The sequence below is a fragment of the Panthera onca genome, chromosome B2, assembly GCF_046562875.1.
Source record: "Panthera onca isolate mPanOnc1 chromosome B2, mPanOnc1 haplotype 2, whole genome shotgun sequence".
NCBI classification, from domain to species: domain Eukaryota; kingdom Metazoa; phylum Chordata; class Mammalia; order Carnivora; family Felidae; genus Panthera; species Panthera onca.
Window position 1 is genome coordinate 4,030,072 of NC_138343.1, and position 23,718 is coordinate 4,053,789.

Here is a 23,718-nt window from a genome sequence, read left to right on the forward strand (position 1 = left end):
GCGCCGGGCGCCCCACTTCTCCAGGGCCTCCGGACGCTCACCAGGGCAGGTGCTCTCGGAACCCCGTCGTTTAAGGTGTCCATAGAGGGTTTATTGCGCAGACATGATTGATGAAATGATTGGCAGCTGACGAATAACTCGATCTCCAGGCCCTCTCCCCTCCCCGGAAGCAGGATGCTGGAGCTGAAAGTTCTAGCCTCCCATGGTGCCTTCGTGTCTCTGGAGACCAGCCCCATCCTGAAGCTCCCCGGCGCCCCCAGCCGCCAGCCATCCTTACGAGACCAGAGACACCCTCATCACTCCACAGAGTCCAAGGTCTTAGAAGCTCTTTTGGGAACCAGGGACTGGGTCCAGATACTATGACAACAGGTGCTCCTGTCATGCCTATCACTGGAGGAATTACTAATCTGAAATTCTGGAGCTCTGTGCCAGAGAGCAGGGGCAGAGACAAAATACGTATTTTTAAAAAAAATTTGTTTTAATTTATTTATTTTTGACAGAGACAGAGTGTGAGCATGAGCTGGGGAGGGGCAGAGAGAGAGGGAGTCACCGAATCCCAAGCAGGCTCCAGGCTCTGAGCTGTCAGCACAGAGCCCGACGTGGGGCTCGAACTCACGAAGTGCGAGATTGTGACCTGGGCCGAAGTCGGACGTTCAACCGACTGAGCCACGCAGGCACCTCCGCGATTACATATTTTTTCTTATGTCACAATAATAGAGGAAAGAGTGCAGAACGCTAGAAATGCAGATACACCAATGCTTTCAGGAGCTCACAGTTAAAAAACGAGCCTTTCCCTACCCGCCCCTGAACGATCCACGAGTGGAACCTTCAGTCCTACACAGCCGAGGTCTCTGAGAAATTACTGGAAACAAAGTCAGTTCAAATTGAATGGCTAACCAGTCAAACAGGTGCTTAAGAGGGAATGCCCACGAGGGCAAACAATGAATGGCTGAGCATTAGGATCTCGGGCGTCCGGTTTGCTCAGAAATGAGTGAGTGTCTGCTCTGTGGCCCAGTCCTGGACCTCTGCTTGCCCGAAGATCAGGTAGAAGACCAGGCCTGATATGTTCACAGAAGCTGAAATCAAGAAGACATTTCTCCAGCCAAACTCGGAATCTTGGAAGCAGGAGGCAACAAATTGTCAGCGGTCTCGTAGCCCTTGGCCCTCCGAGTCAGGAAGGCCCTGGCACGCGTCCTCCTCCCTACCCCCACCCCCGCCTCTGTGGGCTTCCTGGTCTGTCCTAGAAGACACAGGTCATTTCCTGTGCCCTGGCCTCTCCCTCTGCTGGAACATTCCTCCCCCCAGATAGCCATTTGGCTCCCTTGTCTGCTTCTAGTCTTTACTTAAATGTTACTTTCCAGTGAGTCCTTCCACAACCACCCTTTTTAAAACTGCAGTCCCGCCCCTTCTGATGTGCCCTGTTCTCCTCTCCTGTGTTATTCTTCTCTGAGCACTTGGCCACTGTTCCATAGGCTGTATGTTTTACTTATATCATTAGTTTTTTGTCGGCCACAACATAAGCTTCACCAGAGCAGGGACTTCTGTTTGCTCTATTCCCTGAAACAGTGCGCGGCATGTGCTAATGTTGAATTAACGAATGGATGAATGAATGAAGGCATAACAAGGGAAACAAATTCAGTTTGAGAATATCCATATTAAAAACCGCTGTTGGTCAGCGACTGGAAGGGAAGCCCCTCAATCACAGGCACACCAGAGCGGTTGGCCGCTGTATACGTGGCAAGCGGTGCCGTGGATATTGCTAGAAATTTTGATGATGAGCATGAAAGGCTCATCTTCTAAGGATTCTTAAAGCCTAAACTCCCAAAACTGAGCATTCTTCATCACTCCACACCCTCAACATGGTAATTGCCCAGCATGAGCTGAGCCTAGGGTTAGATCACGAGGGGGTTAGATCACGAGGGGGCTCAGGACTCTAGAGCTTTAAGTCGAGCCACGTTGAGGAGGGGACAAAAATGTCTTCAGCCTGACTTCTGCTGAGCGACCTCTACGGGTTTCTCTTCCGCATATTTTCACCAGAGCGTTTGACCTCACCTGACTCATTATAAATCCAGCAAGAGTGGAAGAAATGGCTCCCGATGCGTGAGCAAAGATTTGTGATAGTCCTTTGAGAAAGCCAGTGTACCTGAGACAGAAAAGAATGTTCCGGCGTAAGCAAACCGTTAATCTCTGCTTACTTGCTGCAACCCTGTGCTCATCTGTGGGGATGCGTGGGGCTGACCCTTGGTCCAAGCTGAGTGAAACATGCTGACTGGTGATCAGTAGAAGCCCGTGTGAGGGTCTGAGACTCCCCAGGGCAAGCTGTACGAGCCGGTCAACATGGCGGATGCAAAACGTCCGGATGGATGGTTTGCACCACGTTTGTGTGTTCTCTCAGTCTCTCAGGAACCTGATCCTGCGGCCCTGTCTTGGGGTAAAAAAGATGCCTCACTGGGCGAGACCAAAGCCTCTCCCTTGTGTCATGGTGGTTAGGTGTCTAAAACTGGCACGTGTTGTGACCGGGAAAGGGTCCCGGGAGCTACAGGTGGAAGTCCCAGCCATCTTCCACACCACCTCTAGGAGAGGCCCGTGTTTCGCTTGCTATCCCTTTATTCAAGCTTGATCTCTGTTAAAGCTTTGTGTGAGCCTTACGGGCCCTCCAGGGATCCACCCCTGTGTGACTGCAGCGTTTCCTGACAGAGAGCTTGGTGTGAGTCCCCCCCACCCGCCACCTCCACCCCTGGTTGAGCGGTGAGTGTGGCCACTGCCTCCCCCTGTTCTCCCCTTGGAAAACTAAGTTCCCAGGGGCTGACTGGCCTTGGGTCCCTTCCAGGAATTATTTGCACGTAGGGCTGTCACTAACATCTCCTGTGAGCTGTCACATGTATTGCTGGCATCTAACTGGTGCGTCAGAGCGAGTTTAGGGCCGTTGGGCCTGAACTGAGCTTCTGGGAGGATGAGGCCGAGGGGTTCCTACCGAGGAGCGATGTCCAAGAAGTTAACAAAAGCGCCTACTTGGCAGAAAGTGGTGGTGGTGAAAGACAGTGCCAACAAGGCCATGGTGGCGCTCAGGCTGGATCTGGTCCAGTGCAGGGACACGAGGGCTGCAGAGGGGACGAGAACCCCTGCAGCGGGACAGGCACGGAGAGAAGTAAGCAACTGTCCCGAGCCTCCCGCATCCATCCCCGTCCCCTTCGTCCTTACCTATGGCGGTGAACAGTTTCCTGATGCTCAGGAGTCGGAGGAGTCTTCTGGAGAGAAGGAAATCTGCCAATAGACCTCCGAAGATAGTGCAGATAAAGGCAGCCACCAACAGCAGGGATGTGAGGATCCCACTCTGAGGACCAGAGAGAAGTGAGCAGCGTGCCTCACTTCCCACACCGCGACACAGATTGACGAGGTGGCTTGTCCACCTCTGTAGCTTTTCTTCTTTTTTCTTTTTTTAAATGTCTGTTTATTTTCGAGAGAGAGGAGGAGACAGAGTGGGAACAGGAGAGGGGCAGAGAGAGAGGGAGACACAGAATCTGAAGCAGGCTCCGGGCTCCGAGCTGTCGGCACAGAGCCCGACATGGGGCTTGAACCCACAAACTGCGAAATCACCCAAGCTGAAGTTGGATGCTTAACCAACTGAGCCACCCAGGCGCTTCCCCCCCCCTTTTTTTTTTAAATTTTTTTAATGTCTTAGCTTTTCTTTATATACATTATCATCTTTAATGCAAATTTCATGTTACTGGACTGAGCCAACCCAATTCCAGTGCCTGAGGAAAAACATGCATGTAGTTCAATTTGAAAAAAAAAAAAAAATTAATGTTCTCTTTATGTGTAAAGGTCACCTGGAAATAGGTTTTAAAAAGAACAAAACCCAATAGAAAAATAGGCAAAGGATAGGAACAGTTTACAGGGATGGAAAAATAAGTGACTCCTGAACCTATTAAAAGGTATCTGACCTCAAAGTAAAACAAAAACAACAAGCTGTCAGCATGCCATTTTTCATGGATCAAACTAGCAAAAATCCAACAATTTTTTTTGACGTGATCAATGGTGATGCTGTAGGTAATCAGGTACTTGCAAATATTACCAGTGTCCTGTGGGGGCAATTTGACAATAGCTATAAACGTTTATGCAGGGCACCTGGGTGGCTCAGTCGGTTAAGGGTCCGACTTCGGATCAGGCCATGATCTCCCAGTTCATGAGTTTGAGCCCCGTATCGGGCTCTGTGCTGACAGTGTGGAACCTGCTTAGGAGTCTCTCTCTCTCTCTCTCTCTCTCTCTCTCTCTCTCTCTCTCTCTCTCTTTCTCTCTCTCTCTCTCTGTCCCCCCCCTTTCTGCTCCTCCCCCACATGAGCACATGCACACTCTCTCTCTCCAAATAAATAAGTAAACTTAAAAAAAAATGTATTTCAGGGGCGCCTGGGTGGCTCAGTCGGTTAAGCGTCCAACGTCGGCTCAGGTCACCATGTTGCAGTTCGTGAGTTCGAGCCCTGCATAGGACTCTGTGCTGACAGCTCAGAGCCTGGAGCCCGATTCAGATTCTGTGTCTCCCTCTCTCTCTGCCTCTCCCCTGCTCGCGCTCTGTCTCTCTCCGTCTCTCAAAAATAAAAACATTTTTTAAAAAAAGGCCTCCATGTTATAGGAATTGAAAGGCTCCTGCCAGACTATCTCAGCATCTGTTCATTTTGTGAACAGAGAGCTGGACACATGTGTGCACTTTTCTGTTTATGTGTCACACTTGAATAAAAAACATTTGTTAAAGAGCGTTACCTGCAAGTTTCTGGCAGAAGGCTTATTTGGAACTTTATGTCCTGTTAATAATCCCTCGTCTTCAGCATTTGTTGTTAAGCCTCCCTGTCGAGCCTTCTTCTCCGAGGCAGAACTTGTTTTGTTACCCCTTTATTGTTTGTGCTGCCAGCAGGGTGCCTTGCTTGCAAATGTTGATCGTTTTGAACATAACATAAGGGACATAGGTCCCTTAGGAATTACGACATCCCGTGAACGTCAAGCTTACTTAGAACCATACCAGCCTTCCCCAAAAAGCCGTAGGTCACAGTGAGATGAATCAGAATTCAAGTGAACAGGGTTGCGTTTCCTACACAAAAGTCCCGGGCCCACTTCCTCGGATGTTGTGGCCGTGAGCGGGACAGAGATTTACGTAACGAAGCATTTAAACAGAAGAACAGAATGGGCTTTCTCTGTACTTACGTCTCTGAGGTTAGCTTGAAGTATGGTGCTGAAGTATGTTGGTGTGTAGTCCATAAAAATATAAAAACTCCAGAATTCAGTGAAATGAAAGATTAAAATGGCCCAAAGTGGTAGGGATCTGACCATAGCCTTAATGGGCAGAGACCAGGCTGGTGAAGAGTCCTGGAAGAAAGCATCTCTCAATACCCTGCCATCAGAAGACAAGAGCTTTGTGTTGATGCCCTCCCCACCCGTGAGCCACCCAGACGGACCCAGGGAAATGGCAGAGAAAGATTAAAATGGCCCAAAGTGGTAGGGATCTGACCATAGCCTTAATGGGCAGAGACCAGGCTGGTGAAGAGTCCTGGAAGAAAGCATCTCTCAATACCCTGCCATCAGAAGACAAGAGCTTTGTGCTGATGCCCTCCCCACCCGTGAGCCACCCAGACGGACCCAGGGAAATGGCAGAGAAGTTCATCAGTGCACCTGCTGAGCCAGTGAACGCACGATGTATTCCTTCTCACCAGTGCTAATAAATGGATGATTTATGGGGTCGTCATAAAAAAGAGGAAACCAGAGAAAAGAACAGGCACAGCCAATTCCACCTAGGAAGAGGGTCCGGTTAGCCCTTGTTGCGAGTTGTTTCAGTTTGACACCACACTGAGAGGATTGCTGCGGTTGACAGAATGACTGTCCCCAAGATTCCACTCCTCCCTGCATCCACACCCTCCTGCGTGGCCCTGTCATTGGTGGAGGGTGCTTCCCCACCACTTACACATACATGATGACGCCATTGGACAACCCGGCCTGACGAGTGTTGAGTGGAAATAAAATTGATCTTAACATTTTCTCTTTTAGGGTCTTAAAGTCTCGATGGCTCTTTTTACTTGCTAGCTTGTCTTTTACACATTTTTCCACAAAGGCACTGTGAGGAGTTACCATAGAGTGTAGAAATACCATACGGGCATTCTGCTTGGTTTTGAGAATAGAAGAGTAAGTACAAAGGTACAATTTTGCCATCAAGGAACTTGAAACCAAGTAGGGAAGAGCAGATACAAAAATGACCGCTGTCATACATCGAGAACGGAGGAAGTCCACACATACTGTACTGAGTTCCTGCTTTGTAGGTACTGCTTACTATTTCTGAAAACCTTGAGCAGAGTTAGCCTCTCATTGCTTGAGTCATTTTTGTAACCTGCCCTTTGAAGTGTCCGTGACAAAGCCTTTGGAGGTTGACAAGCTATCGTAACCAATCTTCACACACTGTTTTTGTTCTAGTGAATATATGGACCTGATGGTACAGGCACCCTTGATCTAAGAGTCTTCTCCTCGAACGGAAGCACCCTTGGGGCTCAGTGGTCTTACAAGAATCACACGGTTTACAGGTGGGGTTTCAGAGAACGTTTTAAAAAGCCAAACACAAGCATTAGCTGAGAGCAGCCCAGGAGATCCCAACCAGGGCGAGGGGGAAGGAAGTATTTTGAAGTAGTAGAATATTGCTTCTGGAATCGTCCGTGTGTCTTTGGAAGCTTCTGCAGCTTCTCTGAGGGCAGTACAGCCACTCTTGAGCCTCACATGGTCTGCCCTGTCCTGCAGGTTCTACTGGTTGATTCTCTACGCCAATTGGCATTTTGTGGTTAGGTCACAGTCTCATAATTTTCTGGTTGTGATAGTAGGAGAATTTTAAAAGATGACTTAAATAAACGTAACTAAAAACGTAATCCCACCAAGATAACATTTTCAACATCTTATAATAGAAACCTCTCTGGGGTTCTTTGTGGGTTCGGTCTAGAAGAAGGATGGACTGTTATGATGCCTGTAAAGTCATTGGTTTTTCTAGCTCCACATTCAGGCTGCTGAGATTTAAATGTCATTTTGCGAGATTCATAACGTGATTATCTGTGAGCATTATCCACTTTAGTTATACAAATATTCCTATCTATCAGGATTTGGTTAACCATAGATGACTCACATCACGAAAATCATGCCCAGCATTCTCTGTCGTGATACAAAATCCCAAGATCTGAAAAGCCCCCACTCACCAAAGATATAGAAGATATAAGGCCACCCTATGGTCTGGCAGAGGAAACCACCGATGAGGAAAATGATGAAGGATCCCAGCAGTTGCCCTGAACAGAAGATGTGAGGATGTTCTGAGTGTGAGTCAGGCTTGGGACTCTGTGTGCTTCCTCCAGACTGACCCCTTCCCAGAGCTGAGTTGCACAGCGAGTAAAGTTATGAGCGGCGATCCAGACTACCTTGGTTCCAATCCCGCTCCTTCACTCAGGAGCTGTGTGATGTTGGACAAGTTGGACAAGTTGGATGTTGGACTAGTCTATTTGTGTCTCAGATTCCCTTCTGTGTGAAATGGAAATAATGACGTACAGCTGAATTGTAAGATTGTTCCAAGGCTAAAATGACATTTACACGTGCAAAGCACTTACAACCGTGGTTGGTACACAGTTGGCAACCAGTTACGATTTGAAAAAAGATACTGCAGGGTAGTGGTGCTTGAGAGCAAGGAGACAGGGTAGTTGGAATATAAAGTCTTGGCTTCTGTTCGTAGGTCATTGCAGAGTACTCTTAGACAGTGCATATGAGCTGAGAATTTAAGGCATCCATTACCTGATATGGCAATGTTGATGAGCTGACTCTTTTCCAGTGGGGGAGCCCACTTGACCCAAATTGTATACTGACTTGTTAATACCATACCCTGGAAAAAAAAAAAAGTCCCATTCTTGGCTATCTGAGGTCATTTGGGAACCTATCCGTATTCCACTTATACTTACTTAGAAAGCATCTTGGTACCTGGGCTATGCCTTGAACTATCCGAACGACAATGAGGAAGGCCACTCCAGCATCGGCTGCCAGTGGGATGAAGAAGGTCAAGACCGAGGAAAGAAACAGACCAACACCAACCAAGTACTTCGCTCCATATATTCCAGACATGTAGCCAACAGGGATTGGAGCCAAGAAGGAGCCATAGTTGAGAGAGCTGAGAATGATCCCCTGAATGTCAGGACTCCAGTCATACGTAGGGGCCTGGGTGACAAAGAGAATCTCACTGTTTATCTTTGGCCACCTCTCTCCAGTGCCTCCACTCTGCCAAATTCATTAGGAAAACCCAAGCATATGCCCAAGGTACTCTTGGCCTTTACACAGTTTCCCTGGTTACACCGTTAATGACCAACCAAGACGTAAGAGATCCCTTAAAGAGAGAAAGGCTACAAAGAAAAAGCATGCTAGGCAAGGTGATTTTAAAATCTGCGAAGGAAGAAAGCAAAAGTAACATAAATCTGTGGAACTTAATTGTGTGTGTGGTGGTTTTCATCCTTGGAGGGGAAAAGCGTGTGTCCGCTAACGAGTAGAATGATATCCTGCATGCTTAGTCCCTGGTTGCGGTGTTAGACACAAGTAGAGATATAATCTGCGTAGCAGTACAGTATGTTTGTGTGTAATACACTTCGTCGAACATAGTAGGTGCTTAATAAATAAATAACCCTTAGGTCGGACGGTGCAGAGTCTCATTAAACTTACCACTGGCTTAAATTCTTTCAGAGTTTCACTCCAGCTGTCCTGGGGGGCGGTGGGAGGCCTCTCTGTGGAGGTGTTGGATGGGCCAGCCAGGGCCGTGTTGTTCACCATAGCTGGGATGGCTATACTCAGGTTCATTCGTTGGGTGAAAATCGAAAAATTGCAGAGATGCACAATGAGGGCCAGCCCGTGTCGGACTGAACAAAAGCCTGAGGTGGGGGCACAGAAAGTCTTATCGTTGGGGTGCTTTTCTCCCGCCTTTCCTAAGTCGGGAAAGGGGAGAAGATTGCGGTCTGTCTGTGAGGCAGAAACAGAGCGAGAGCAGGGGTTCCTCTGTGGGTGTCTGGCGGACACCTGTCCCTCCCCGCCTCCCGGGGGGTGAGGGGGTCAGGAACCTCCTCAGAACCATTACTTGAGCGGAGACTTGAAGAAGGTGTGGAACTGGCCAGAGCAAGTGTTAGGAAAGTTTTCCAGACGGCTCTGGGATGAGCTCATGAGAGAGGCTGGAAAGAAGCGGGATTGGGGGGCGCCTGGGGAGCTCAGTCAGTTGAGCATCCGACTTTGGCTCAGATGATGATCTCACGGTTCGTGAGTTCGAGCCCCTCATGGGGCTCTGTGCTATCAGCACGGAGCCCACTTCAGATCCTCTGTCCCCCACTCCTGCCTCTCTCTCTCTCTTTCTCTCTCTCTCTCTCTCAAAAATAAACATTTAAGAAGAAGTGAGATTGGACAAAGAACTGGCTAGAAGCCGTGGTTGATGGGATACAGATAGTAAGAGCAGGAGTTTTTGGAAATGACTCCCAAGTGCCCCGCCCTGTTACCAGGGAACTCGGCTGATTAACAGGTTAGGGGAAGGGAGGAGACGAAATTTGAAAGGTAGCCTAGGTCGGATGTCAGAAGCATGTAACTTCATCTCGAAACTATAATCGAGGCTCGAGTACAGTGTGCCAGTGATCCATGGGGGCTCTGGGGCTGTCCCTGGGGTTGAGTCCAGATGCATTAGTTTGGCAGCAGCTAGAAGGATCCATCGGCTGGCCCTGTAGAGAAATCCCAGAGATACAATATGTGACCCTGTCCTCAAGGCACATGGGTGCCCCCTTTCCTGGCTCCTGGCAAACACGCTCCAGATGGCCAGCCCCATCTCCTGCTGTGTGGGGATCCTCCTGGTGGGTTCCAGGGGTGGACAGACAGATCACCAGGTGTAACTCAGGGGGCATTTAGTTGAGACTCTCCCCTCCCCCATCCACAGGAATTGACGTTGGCATTTTGAGAACATCATATAGATAGGGCAGATCAGGTTGAGAGGGATGGCCACTCGTATAACATGTCTGCTCCTAGTCAACGTAGTGATGGCTCCCTGGGGATTCAAGTCTTTTTCTCTGGCCCAGGGTGAGATTTTACAGCTCTCTTCAGTTTACGTCCCACCCAGGTTTCTTAACGTACTTTTTATTGTTTCCAGAGCAGTCCTTTCTTTTCCCTATCATTCTCACATTTTCTTCCTTTGAGTTGAGAGCAGAAAACCAATCCTATGTACGTGTTAAGTACTAATAATAGAAAAGAAATAGGTGATTATGGTTGTCATGTTTACCATTTATTTCATTCTCTTGGGTAATCTATTCACTGGCAGTTTCTAAACTGTTAAATAGAAGCAGAGAGAGCGGCCACTCCTGTCCTATCTGGATTTCTGGGGAACGTTTCACACGTCACACTGTTAAGTAGGCTGGTGGGACTTGTCCTTTCATTGCATGAAGCTATCCTGGTCCTGTTTCTTATTACTTCTATGTGACTGCATGAGTTTTATGAAATGTATTTGAATCATACAGTCAGGATACCCAGATCTGCTCTAGTAACAGCTGTGTGCTCCCGGGCAAGTTCCTGAACTATCTGTAGCCTCAGTATTCCACCTGTAAAATGGGGTTAATGATTGAACCTACCTCAAGGTCCTGGGTGAGAGAATTGAGTTTATGTAAGTTCATTATAATTATTTATTAATAGCATTTGGCTCTCCTTACTTTCTTGAATTGATCTCTTCCTAATAGGATGTTTTAATGAAAACACATGACTTATTTTGCAAATATTTTGGCTAGAATTTTACATTAGCGTATATAATTGAATTTGGGTGAATGTTATTGTGAATAATTGCGGGGGTGTAATTTTTGACATGCTAGTTTTGTAAAGAAAGTTAGTTTTAGGCTTTCCATCTCAACCTGTGACCTGAAGTATTTTAGGTACATAGCCATTTTGTTTTGTCTTAATATACTTTTTATTTTAGAACAGTTTTAGACTTAACAAAATTACTGAATTTCTGTACACCTCACACCCATTTTCCTCTTTTGCGAACTTTTTTTTTTTTTAGAGAGAGAGAAAAAAATCTTAAGCAGGCTCCATGCTGAGCGCAAAGCCTGACGTGGGGCTCAATCCCATGACCCTGAGATCATGACCTGAGCCGAAATCAAGAGTCAGTGCTCAACTGAGTCACCCCGGGGCTCCTCTTACACACATCTTCTATTGCTCTGGTGCATTTGTCACACTTGATGGACCTACTGTGATGTGTTGTTATTAGCTAAAGTCTACACTTTATTCAGACTTCTTGGTTTTTACCTGATGTCTGTGTTCTGTTCCAGAATTGCATTCAGGATAGCATAGTACATTTAATCATCACATGTCCTCGGCATACGTATGGCTATGACAGTTTCTCAGACTTTCTTTTCTGATGACCTTCAGGATCTTGAAGAGCAGTGGTCAGATAGTGTACAGAACGTCCCTCGACTGGGATTTGTCTGGTATGTTTTCATGACTGGACTAAGGCGATGCGTGTTTGAGAGGAAGGGTGCCACTCTCTTCACGCATCGAGGGTCCGTACTATCAACATGACTTATCACTGCTGATATTAGCCTTGAATCACCTGGTTTGAGGTAGTGTCAGGTTTCTCCACTGGGAAGTTACCCCTGTGTTCTCCCTTTCCAGACTGTCCTCTGGAAGAAGTCACATGCACAGTCCACACTGAAGCAGTGAGGAACTACACTTAAGGTGTAGCATCTACGTGAATATTTGTTATTTCTTCAGCCCTGGATACATAGACATTTCCTGTTCCATAAAATCTCACCGAATTTTTCTAGCGAAACCACCAAGATCTACTTTGTTTTAAAAGGGTTAACTTTTCAACAACTTGCTTCGCTTCTTACGTGGTTTTTTGACATGAACGAGTTTTCTTAATGCAAATTGATAAATTCTATTTTCATAGAAAGTATGGATATTATCTGCTTTCCCTGTAACTAACACCTTATGTATTTTAAATGCCTCGTCTCCTTTGTCCCCACCATCAGTTATGTTGAATCTCTCTGCCTGATCGATCTGAGTTATGAATTGTTTCACTGCGTCAAATGGCATCTGCTCTCAAAGGATCAGCTCTTGTACGTAGATTTCATCGCGATTTCCTTCATGATTTGCGTTCACTTTTTCTACGTTTGAGTTGTCTGTTCTGTTTTTGCATGTACTTTCCTTGAAGTTGTAGACTCCGTGAACTGGATGCGTAATGAAATTGCTTTCATCTCTTCTTAGACATTCTTCATTGTCTTCCCTTCTTCCTGCCGATCATTGTTTGATCCACTTGACTTGCCACCCCTCTGCGTCCTCTGTGACTTTTTTAAGCCTTGGCTCTGTGTCACTGATTCGATTTTCTGTACTGATGATTTCTTTCCTTGCTGCAGCTAATTCCTTTTTAACTCTGAAGTAATGTATTTTCCTCTTCAGTTTCCTTTCACATCTACGTGGGGTTCTTCCTTCACATTCTTCTGTTGATTTGCTTCCTACTGTCTAAGCTTCTTCTTATTCTTGAGAACTGAAATTAGGAATGAAAACAGCCCTCAGTGTCTCCAGGTAAAATCAGCACAGCAGTGTGATATAATGGTTAGCAATCAGACCACTGGGGTTGAAATCCAGATGATGCCTCTTTGTGCCTTGATGAATTAAATCTTACTTCCTCTGTGCTTGAATTCTGGCTCCTGTACAATGGTGACGATGCTGCTAACACCTTCCTTGAAGGGTTGTTGCAAGGATTCAGTGAATTAATCCGTATAAAGTGCTCGGAACAGTGTCTGGCTCACAGCATGCACTCATTATGCGACGATCGCTCTTTTATCTGATACATTTCTTTTGATTCCTTTCTGTGCTAAAGTATTCGCATGGGTCCCTTGTGCTTCGTCTCTGCAGTCTTGGGCCATAAGGGTCAATCATTTGTGATTTCGTGCCCGTGCGTTGAAACCTTTGCAATGGGCCACCTTTGTGGTCTGAGGCCCCGTTGTCATGTGATGGTAACAGTGCGTGTGTGAGTGGGAGGATGGCATCTTGCAATTCTTTCACCAGTTCAAGGGAAGTAACTCCTCTTCCATTAAAAACATTTTTTTTTAAATGTTTATTTATATTTGAGAGAGAGGGAGAGAGCAGAGACGGGGAGGAGCAGAGCAAGAGGGAGGCAGAATCCGAAGCAGGCTCCAGGCGCCCAGCTGTCAGCACAGAGCCCGACACGGGGCTCGAACCCATGAACTGTGAGATCATGACCTGAGCCGAAGTCAAACACCTAACCGACTGAGCCCCCCAGGTGCCCCACGACTCTTCCATTTTAATTTTGCAAAGACCTGGTAGATTTTGAGGACAAGTCTCCCAAATGTCCCAGTTAATTTCTGCCATCACGCATGTTTTCCCTCGGTCTGTTGTACTGGCTCGAGATGCTAAGATGCCAGTGTTTAGAAAGATGGGTGAGCTGCGGAGGGGTAGACATCAGGATGGGGCCCATGGGAGCTTCACCCCATATCCCAGCGCTGCAGACTCGCCCTGCTGCTGGTGGTCTTCTGGCCTCTAGACACTGCCGTTCAGAGCTAGGAAGCATGAGCCAAGGCTTCAGTGTCCCCCTGTCTTTCTGTGTCACTGTACCATGCTCCAAGGACGAGAGTTTGGTCAGCTCTTGACATCCTCTCTCAATATCATCTAGAATGTATTAAAGCAATCTACAAGTCTTAGCTTTTGTAGTGTGTGGTAGGAACAGTTCCCTAGTTTTGTGGGTCTTTTTTTAAATTTGTTTTTAATGCTTACTTATTTTTGAGAGAGAGAGAGAGAGAGAGAGAGAGAGAGAAGGGCAGAGAGAGAGGGAGACACAGAATCTGAAGCAGGCTCCAGGCTCTGAGCCGTCAGCACTGTGAGATCATGACGTGAGCTGACGTTGGACGTCTGAGCCACCCAGGCACCCAGGCACCCTGGCTGAGCCACCCGGGCACCCCGGAACAGTTCCCTAGTTTTAACCTAGATGGAGATACTTTCTCAAGTGGTGTGCTTGTTTATTTCTGTGACTTGCAGAAAGGGATGTGATTGTAGACTGGCCTTTGAGTGACATTCTTTCCATGGGCTGGGGCTCTTTCCACGTGGGCTCTCGATGGGGAGGAAGAAAGCTACGCCTGACGCTGTTTGTGAAGATTCTCACTGCCATCATTGCCTTGCCAAGTTCTCCACAGTAACAGAGAGACAGATACCTGAAAATGGCACCCCTCGATCTACCACGCAAACAGGATTCCAACAAGGAGGGCGTTCTGGCAGGGTTTGGAAGGGTGGACGGTGAGAAGCCATGATGCCATGAGGCGGCTACAGGCCCGCGTATGAGGGTCGTTGACGGTAGACGTGGGATTTCTGCCTGTGACGTTTGGGTGTCCCCTTGAAAATCACCCACTCAGGGCTGCACATGGTCATCAGAGTGATGCATTATTATTAGTCCTCAGCAGAGGACTAAGCAAAATGGTAGGGCGGATGTCCTAGGAGACTGGAGAAGAAACCAGGAAGGTCGGCTATGAGTGTCACCACTGCCAAAAAGTGGGCTGAGCCAGGAACGCTGTGTGAGAGCTGATGATCATCAACTCTGTATAAAGTTTATATAGTGTTGACTGTGTGCCAGGCATTGTTCTAAATGGGTTACACATTATAACTAATTTAATCCTCGTTAAATTGTGATGTGAGGTACACACTATTATTTTGTCTTTACAGACAAGGAAACGGAAACACACAAAGTTCAAGTGACTTCCCTAAGGTCACACAGCTCATCAATGGCAAAATCAGGATTGCAAACGTGGGAAATGTTTATACACAAGTTCTTTATGTTTCTGATGTTGGCGAGAGAGAGTTAGGATAGGAGAATTTGGCCGAGGGTATTGTCCTCTAGACTCTTAAGTGTTTAGAAGTGGATGAGGTCTTAGGGATGCAAGAGTCGAGCTCTCCCATTTTGCAGATGAGGAAGCTAAGGCAATGGAATAGTATTCGTTCCAGGTCAAGTGGCTCATAGTTAACTGTAGATGGGGTATGAGAAGGCACCTGTCCTGATTTCTTCTTCGATGGGTAAGATGCAGAGAATCCTCTTGTCCTTCAGATATGCCCACTTCCCAGCAGATACCCTGGCCGAAATGTTGAGTATTGTGAAGCATCCCATCTTGGTTAGTGCTTTACTTTTCAAAAGCATTGTCTTCTTTTTAAGTTTATTTATGTATTTTGAGAGCAAGAGAGAGAGAGTGTGTGTACACACGTGGGGAGGGGCAGAAAGAGGAAGAGACAGAATCCCAAGCAGGCTCTTTGCCATCAGTGCAGAGCCCGAGGTGGGGCTCGAACTCACAGACCGTGAGATCGTGACCTGAGCCGAGATCAAGCATAGAGCTTAACCCACTGAGCCACCCAGGCACTCCCTCAAAGACAATATCTTATGAAAAGCTTATATCTGTAAGAAAATTAATGAATCACACAGCTCTTGAGTCATTAGAAATTTAGAGTAAAATAAGGTGTTCAACAGTTCTTCTGAGTGAGAAGCTCTTGGTCGTGCTTTAGACAACATGGAAGACGGAAAGCGACTTCTCGGATACGGTGGAAAGGAAAAGCCTTCTCTCTTTGAGGCAGGTGTGGATCTATATGGGCAGAGAGATCTAGTGGGATGCTCCTCAGTTTAGAATCGGAAAAACCAAGACTCGTCTCCATGTTTTCTACTTAGCATCTGTTCTGAATTTTTATTTATCTGTAAATCATGTCTTGATACCTACCTGTCCTATGTACCTTCAAGGTTTCTTGTAAGAAGTGAAATAATTCTCAGTAAAAAATGCTTTATAGCTATCTGGAGTCCTTGGCAATTGGTGGTAGCAAGAAGACACTGTGTATCACCAACAGGGAAGTCAAGGTGACACAGATCCAAGTACGTGAACTTACCTTTCCTGGAGGTTTGCATTTGAGCCATATTGAAATTGCCATCACTGGAAATATGTCCCATTGCCTCAGCTTCTGCTCTGGTAGACATTTTGGTTGTCTTCTCCCAGGACTGGTGTTCACCTCCTGAAATAAAAGAACACAAAAGCAAATACAGGGTGACACGTGTCCAACATCACACGTGACAGTGCCCCAATTCTAAGAAGGAGGAGGAAATATTTGGTGGGAAAGGTGCTAGACCAGGGTTCAGGAGACCTGATGTGTTGTCCAGACTCTATTAGTAGGCAAATGTGTGGGCTTGGAAAGGTCACAGTTACCCTGGTGTTAGTCTCTGCGTCTCAAAAATGAAGGGTCCGGTATGGGTTGCCTTAATGGGTCATAACATTCTTTCCAGTTCTGTGTTCCCGTGTCTCTCAATGGATACAGGAATCAACTGGATGTTAAAACTTGACAGTCTTTGAAATTTCATCTAGAAGATTCCAGTGGATTAAATTACCCAAAAAACTGTCTATTACAAACATCTAAAGATACCAGACGAAATATGGCAAACATCTTTTTAAAGACATAGCTCCAAAGATAGCAAGAGATATCCCCATGGATGTAATGAAAAGTTTGCAGTATGAGCTAACTCTTCAGTGACCCTGGGACTGGGGTGAGGAGCCAGCATCAGCTTCCATGACGCGGGATCTTGAGGTTCCTGGGGATGAGGGATAGAGCCTTAGACCTCTATCTTCTTGCCAGGAAGGCGATTGTAGTGGAGATCCTATTACAGAACCAGAGCCCTTGAAGGAGTTGAAAACTGAGTTAAAGAGGCTCTGTCCCTTGCAACAGCGAGGCAATGACAACTTTATGCTGTCCTGAGCTCTGGTTTGAAAATAAAGAGCCTCTCCTGGAAATTCTGAAAATTCACAACTGTATCATGGAGAGTTGGGGGTTGGAATTTACACAGTTTTCATTGTCTGAGAACTCTTTCTCAGCTGAACAACTCCTCTAAGAACTGGGCCCAGGCTGATGTCCTCAACACAGATCACATGGAATTACTGAAGGTGAAGCTCCACCATCTCAATTTTGGAGATCCAAAATTATAAACAGTCACAGAAGCAACCGTCCAAAGCAAACCCTCGGACTCAACACATGACCAGATCAAATTGCCGAGATCTTCCAAGGGTAAAATACACTGATAAACGCATTATATAAGCGTGCTTAAAACAAGTGAAGAAATACAGGATAGTCTCTAAAACATAGAAGACACCCAACAGAACAGGCAGATTTAAGAAAGACACTACTTGAAATCTGAACGGCAAACTTAGGCATTAAAATAGGAAACTAAGTGACTAGACGTATCTAAAAGACTGAATGAGTGAAATAAAAGGTAGAGCTTCGTGAATGATACAGAATAAAGCTCAGGGAGATCATGAGGTATGATAGCAACATTAGGGGGCCTGGAGAAGAGAATGAAAAGGTCCAGAATATGTCGAATGAGACTTCTAGGAGAAGAAAAGGAAGAGACTTGAGGAGAGGCAGTACTTTAACAAATAATGATCAAGGCTTTTCCAGAACGGATGAAACAATATTCCTCAGATTCAGGAATCACAATGAGTCTGAAGCCCGAGAAATGAAGTTAAAGCTACACCCAGCTACACCTGCATCTAATCATAAGGATCCCGTGGGATGCAAAAAAGCATGAAACTATCCGTAGCGATAGATGCCGTAAGAGGTCATTAGCGGGGATGAGAGGGTAGAAATTAATTACAGTATGATATCAGATAAGAGAGTGGGGTTTTTTAAACCTCAAGATCATAAAAAAAAAAAAAGAGTATCAGAAAGTGGGTGAAGAGCGTGTTAACTACCAGGACAATACATAAACAGATGACGAACAGATACGGGAAAATACACCCTGCCTCACTGTCAAAGACATGGACATTAGAAGAACCAGATCTCGTTATTTCTTACCCATTTGCTTCCATAAATATTTAAAAGACTTATCGCTGAGTTTAGGCAACAGTGTGGGGAGATAAGCTATTTGTGGGAATCAGTGCATCTTTCCACTTGATATTGGTGCTTCATGGCGTCTACCAGAGAGTACTACGCACAGCCACACGAAAGTATGTCCCAAGACCGTCTTTGTAGCAATATTTGGAGAAGTGAAAAATTAGCAGCTAATTAAAGGTCATTAATATTTAAGTAATTAAGTAAAGCACATATTTTTTTGGAATACCATACAGTCATCGAAAAGAATTAATAAAATCTCTCCACGTAAGTATATAAAGATTGAAAAGGCATATTAAGGAGCGCCCGGGTGGCTTAAGCATCCGACTGGTTAAGCATCCGACTCTCGATTTCAGCTCAGGTCACGATCTCATGAGTTCGTGAGTTCGAGCCCTGCGTCGAGCTGTGCTCTGACAGTGTGGAGTCTCCTTGGGATTCTCTCTCTCTCTGTCTCTCTCTCTCTCTCAGAATAAACTTAAAAAAAAAAAGAAAAAGAAAAGACATATTAAGTGAAAAAAGCAAGTTGTAAATTCCAAGGGATACATGCACCCTGATGTTTATTGCAGCCTTATTTACAGTAGCCAAGATATGGAAGCAGCCCAGGTGTCCATCGATGGATGAATGGATAAAGAAGAAGTGATATACGCATACGGTGGACTATCACTGGGCCATAAAACGAATGCAGTCTTGCCATTTGCAATGATGTGGATGGGCTAGAGAGTATAATGCTAAGCGAAATGAGTCAGAGAACGACAAATCCCATACGATCTCACTCATAGGTGGAACCGAAGAAACAAGATAACCAGGCAGAGGGGCAAAAATGATAGGGAATGAGAGAGAGACCGATCAAGGAACAGACTTAACTGTCGAGAACACACTGATGGTCACCAGAGGGGAGGTGGGGGAGGGGAGGGGGGAAACAGGGGATGGGGATTAAAGGGGGCACCCGTCGAGATGAGCACTGGATGCAGAATTGCCGAATCACTACATTGTACATTTGCAACTAGTGTGACACTGCATGTTAACTAACTGGAATTAAAATAGAAACTTGAAAAAAACAAGGAGAAAGCAAGTTACAGAACAAGAAGTACCATGGAAATAAAACAAGGAAAGCGCACATAAATGTAACATTACATTGTGTAGTTTGCGTGTTTGTAAGGGAGCAGAAAACTGTGAACAGAAAACACGGAGACAGTGACAGCTGTCATCTACGTTGTCCTGAGCTCTGGTTTTAAAATTAAGCTACAATAATACGGTAAGCGTGGTCCTTCCCTTGGAAAGGGAACCAGGGAACTCAACTGGATCTGTGGTGTTTGAATGAACTACAACAATGCTATATTTATGAATGATTACTGTGATTCAAAAATAGATCTAAAACGGCAGCAACAGCACAACTGTCATAAGAGCTGGTCACAGTGTCTGAAGCTTGGGAATCTTTCATCCTGACGGATCCCTTCACAGATTGTGCACGGATTTGCACGCACCCGCATGTGTGTGTGTGTGTGTGTGTTGTGTGTGTGCGCGCCTGGATGTTAAGGTGGGACTCTTACTCGGGGCACCCGGGTGGCTCAGTCAGTTAAGTGTCCGACTTCAGGTCAGATCACGATCTCATGGCTCGTGGGTTCGAGCCCCGCATCAGGCTTGTCAGCACAGAGCCCACTTAGGGTCCTCTGTCCCCCTCCCTGCCCTTCCTCACTCATTCTCTCTCTCTCTCTCTCTCTCTCTCTCTCTCAGAATAAACTTTAATTAATTAATTAATTAATGAAAAAATGGGACTTGTACTCGATGCGACTGAACCCAGACTATTTTGAGAACACCACAATGAGTGTGGCCTCCATTCCCAAGTGATAGGAGACCACTATCCGGGACCGAGAAGGAGGCTGTTGAGCCCACTTCGAGGGCACTTCAAGGGCCCAAACTGGTAAGATGTAGACACTCAGAGAGAGTTTCTCAAGAGAAAGCTGCTGCTTTGGTCTGTCACTCATTCACCCTGCCTCCGTGAGAGAGGGGGTTGTGGGAGGCGGGCGCTGCCCTGCCCTTTGTGTCAGATGATAGAAGCTGCCTGCCAGGGGGCTGTCCAGAGACCTTGACCCGTGTCCGCTGGAGGTTTGGCTGTGCGCCTGCGAGTAAGAGAGAGAAGGGGCTGGTGAGCGACATCTGCCTCAATCCAAGGGCAGGAGGCTGCGCAGAGCAGAGCAAGGGCCCCTGCCAGCCGAGCCGTCGGGTACCCGAAGCTGTCCCGGCAGCAGGTGCAAAGAGCCCCGGGCAGAGAGCGGCAGGCTCCTTCTGAGCCAGATGTGGACACTCAGGAGGGCTCCGGCCGACAGTAAATCCTGCGCGAGAGAACTGTCTAGAGGGGCCACGTGACCCCAGAAGGGGCGGATGGGCTGCAGGAGGCCCAGCAGCTGACAGAGGCGTGGTAAGGGTGTCCCCAGTGGGGAGCTCTCTGAAGGACTCCGCATCGACCGCCCTCCCAAGCCCCGAGAACACCAGTGCCAGGCCATGAGAGTCCCCGTCCCAAATCGCTTCCCGCCTTTTACCAGCCGCCTCCCTGGCTCCCTAACCACCAGCCCTGGAAAGATCAGAAGCCTCAGCGGGGTGAGGCAAGGAGCTGCCCGAGAAAGGGAACGAGAAGCCAAGCCACATGACCCCCCCCCCCCCCCCCACCAAGGTCCAAGCTGGAGACAGGGAGAAGATCTGGTGTTTAAAAGTGTAGTTAACACACGGTGTCATGTTCGTTCGGGGCGTCCAATAGAACCACCCGAAAGTTCTCTACCTGACTCGGTGCTCAGCACGACAAGTGGACGCTTCGCCCCCTTTATCTGCGTAGGGAGACGCTGTACTGTGAGATAAAGTTTGGAGGCCTGTGCTTCCCATCAGACCGGACCTCTTAGTTATAACATGCGATTATATGAAAGCTGAAGACAGCCAGCGGACTTTGTACTGTGCGTGGCTCTGGTGGCCCTGGGAGCAGTCCCGTCAAACGAAGGGATGCGTTGCTGTAGACGTAATTTCTGTATCGTGTTGGCCCACCTGTAGGGCAGTTGGTTGAGCTGCAAGGATAGCATTTGTCACAGGGATCCAAGGCTTTCAGACTAACGCTTTTTCCCAACGGTCAGCCCCTGTGAGGACTCTCCTGAGAGGTCACTGACTGCTAGTTCCTTCATTGATTTGGCAAATGTTTGTTGAACTGGCAAATGGAATGTTATGCGTCCTTAGACCTTTCTCTTGCATTTGTGGCCAAAGGGCTTCGTTCTCATGAGATGCCCCCTGTCTGTACTTGCTAGGACGGAGGCACTTGCCAGGTTTTCTGATAACCGACAGCGGTGCCTCCCGCGTCGTCCCCGGCGGCGTCCCTTGCCCTCCATCAGATGTGTCCTGCCCTCGTCCTCCACTGCCAGCTTGGACTGCCTTGTCAACTCCAGCTGGGCCGCCAGGAGAGGCGCCCCGGAGAAGAAAAACCTTGGGGCACCCGGGGGGCCCAGTCGGTCGAGCGTCCGACGCTTGTCTTCGGCGCAGGTCATGATCTCGCAGTTCATGGGTTCGAGCCCCGAGTCGGGCTCCGGGATGACAGTGCAGAGCCTGCTTGGGATTCCCTCTCTCCCCTCTGTGTCCCTCCCCTGCTTATGCCCTCTTTCTCTCTCAAAAGAAATAAACTTTCAAAAAAAAGAAAAAGAAAAACCCGAGAATGGCATTTGCTATGAAGAAGCTGAGGGTCTCAGTGACAGCCACTGGGTAACTAGCAAGAAGAGGGCAAGTGCTTTACCAGGTTGTATGGAAAGTTCCATGTGCGCTGCAGTGGGAGGGGTGAGAAGAAAGTAGCCCTGAGCAAGAGCGTTCCGGGCAAGGAAGCGGCAGTTTCGTCCAGGTCCCGTGCAGAGGGAGCGAGCAGGTTCATGTGGCAAGGGAGACCTAACTGGTGGGTGGGGGCCATGCCACATGGGGTCCTGCAAGTTGAGGAAGGGGACAGGGTTCACTTGGCTGCTGAGTGATGCATGGTCTCTAAGGGACAAGACCAGGAGCTTGGGCAGAGGCGGTGGTAGCCTGTGCGAGCATTGATGTCTGGGTGAGGCTGCTTGTGGGCCTGTTTTGGAGTTAAAGCCAACAAGAATTGCTGACGAGGTGGGGAGGGGAGGAGAGAATGGGGCCGATCGTTGGAAATTTCTAGATGTATGGCTTGAACAAATGAGGGAGTGGCGTTGTGCTCCGTAGAGATGGGAAAGGGAGCAGCGAGCGGGAAGGAAGCGGGTTTCCAGAAGGAAAATAAGAGTTTCATTTTGGACTGTTGGGTTCCAGATGCCTTTAGACCGAGAAGAGAAGATGGCCTGGCAGGCACCGCGTCTGTGAATCTGTAGCTTGGGCCCGGGGACCCGGGTAAGATATAAACTTGAAGGTCATCCCTCTTCCCTATTTAATCAGACTAAGTAGATGAGGAACAACCCCAAAGAATGCTGACCATGTCATTCTTCTCTCCGTTGGCCGTTTCCCCGGCCAGCTCTGATTCTGTGTCCCTTCCCTTTGCACGAACCCCTGTCTTCTTCGTGAGCTCCCTGGGGAGTGAGACTCCTCCTTCAGGTCCCCAGCTCAGCTGCTAGAAACTCACATGTTTTTATACCTGGCCTCAGCACTGAACAGTTTCTCCGTACACGAAGCAGCTTGGGACTCCTATTCACAGCTCCCAAATCAGAGTCCCCTGCCCCCAAATCTTCACCCAGTAACTACTTCCCAACGTCATGGATTCCATTTTGTTTTACTTCTCCCCATGCATAAATTCATTGGAGGCGTCTTGTCTGTTTTGATTAATTTGATCTTTTAGCCCTGATAAAATCCTCCTTTGCAGAATTCAGCTTTCGCATTTTTATCTCACCATAGATGTGATCAGTGCTTTATTATTATTATTATTATTATTATTATTATTATTATTAATGCATTGCACACAAATTAGCCCAGTAGATGACTCTTAAGCTGCGGGTATCCAGTCTAGTCCCGGTATTGGGGTAATAGTCACCCTTAAAGCATAGTTTAAAGTTGCTGGTTCACCTCCATGTGCTTCAGATAGTTCAGACTCTCTCTCTCTCTTTCTGCAGCTACTTAATTTTTTTTAATGTTTATTTATTTTTGAAGGAGAGAAAGAGACTGAGCGGGAGAGGGGCAGAGAGAAAGGGAGACACAGAACCCCAAGCAGGCTCCAGGCTCCCAGCTGTCAGCACAGAGCCCGACGCGGGGCTTGAACCCACGAACCGCGAGATCATGACCTGAGCTCGAGTCAGAACGCTTAACCGACTGAGCCCCCCAGGCGCCCCTCTTTCTGCAGCTATTGTTTTGGATGATTTTGTTCCCTAAAGCTTTATTCCCTGGGGTTCTGGAGCTCTTGCTTCTACTAGGAAAAGGTGGTGTTCTCTGTCACTTTGCAGGATTATCTTAGGAAAGAGGAGTTCTCTTCACTACCCCACAGCCTCTACCCCAAAATAGCAAATGAGAAAAAGACCCACCCCCGTCCCCTCAAAAGCAGAATGTTGAGGGGAAAGACTGAAGACTAACCTGAGAGAGTGCAAGGTCCTCATTTCTTTCCAAAAAATGCCTCCCAAGTTTTTCAGCATTTTCTCCAGTGCCTTAAATCCCGATGTGGTAAACGATTACCTCAAAACCGTTAGCCTGTAAGCTCCCCGGTGGGAAGATTTTACTGGGTCAGTGGTTTAATCTTTAACTTGAATTGCTCAACTGACAAGTAGACCAGACTCCTTAAATCGTCCTCATGCTTCGCAGCCAGCAAGGTCCCTTCTGTCTTCCCCA

The 23,718-nt window shown here is 47.3% G+C and overlaps 1 protein-coding gene and 1 long non-coding RNA gene across 2 annotated transcripts in view; one reads left to right on the forward strand and one right to left on the reverse strand.

The window, feature by feature from the left end:
• Positions 1 to 23,718, forward strand: part of LOC144616343 (uncharacterized) — a 48,084-nt gene that overhangs the window by 14,983 nt on the left and 9,383 nt on the right. The gene's annotated exons all lie outside the window — the stretch shown is intronic.
• Positions 504 to 23,564, reverse strand: SLC17A4 (solute carrier family 17 member 4). The gene is made up of 13 exons (XM_081795691.1): positions 23,467 to 23,564; positions 15,940 to 16,062; positions 8,713 to 8,918; positions 7,984 to 8,217; positions 7,801 to 7,888; positions 7,218 to 7,304; positions 5,662 to 5,780; positions 5,197 to 5,358; positions 3,202 to 3,334; positions 2,975 to 3,122; positions 2,053 to 2,143; position 1,853; positions 504 to 1,115 (listed from the first exon to the last, which is right to left on the reverse strand). Exons 2-13 carry the CDS (start codon positions 16,025 to 16,027, stop codon positions 982 to 984), a joined length of 1,491 nt encoding a protein of 496 aa, XP_081651817.1. The 5' UTR covers positions 16,028 to 16,062; positions 23,467 to 23,564; the 3' UTR covers positions 504 to 981.

Excerpts from the sequence above, each read along its gene's own strand:
- SLC17A4 (XM_081795691.1), bottom strand. The coding sequence starts at position 16,027 with ATGTCTACCAGAGCAGAAGCTGAGGCAATGGGACATATTTCCAGTGAT. Across the intron at positions 5,781-7,217 it reads TTATATCTTCTATATCTTTG|GTGGAATTGGCTGTGCCTGT; the intron begins GTGAGTGGGGGC and ends CCCTCTTCCTAG. Across the intron at positions 3,335-5,196 it reads TTCAAGCTAACCTCAGAGAC|AGTGGGATCCTCACATCCCT; the intron begins GTAAGTACAGAG and ends TCTGGTCCTCAG.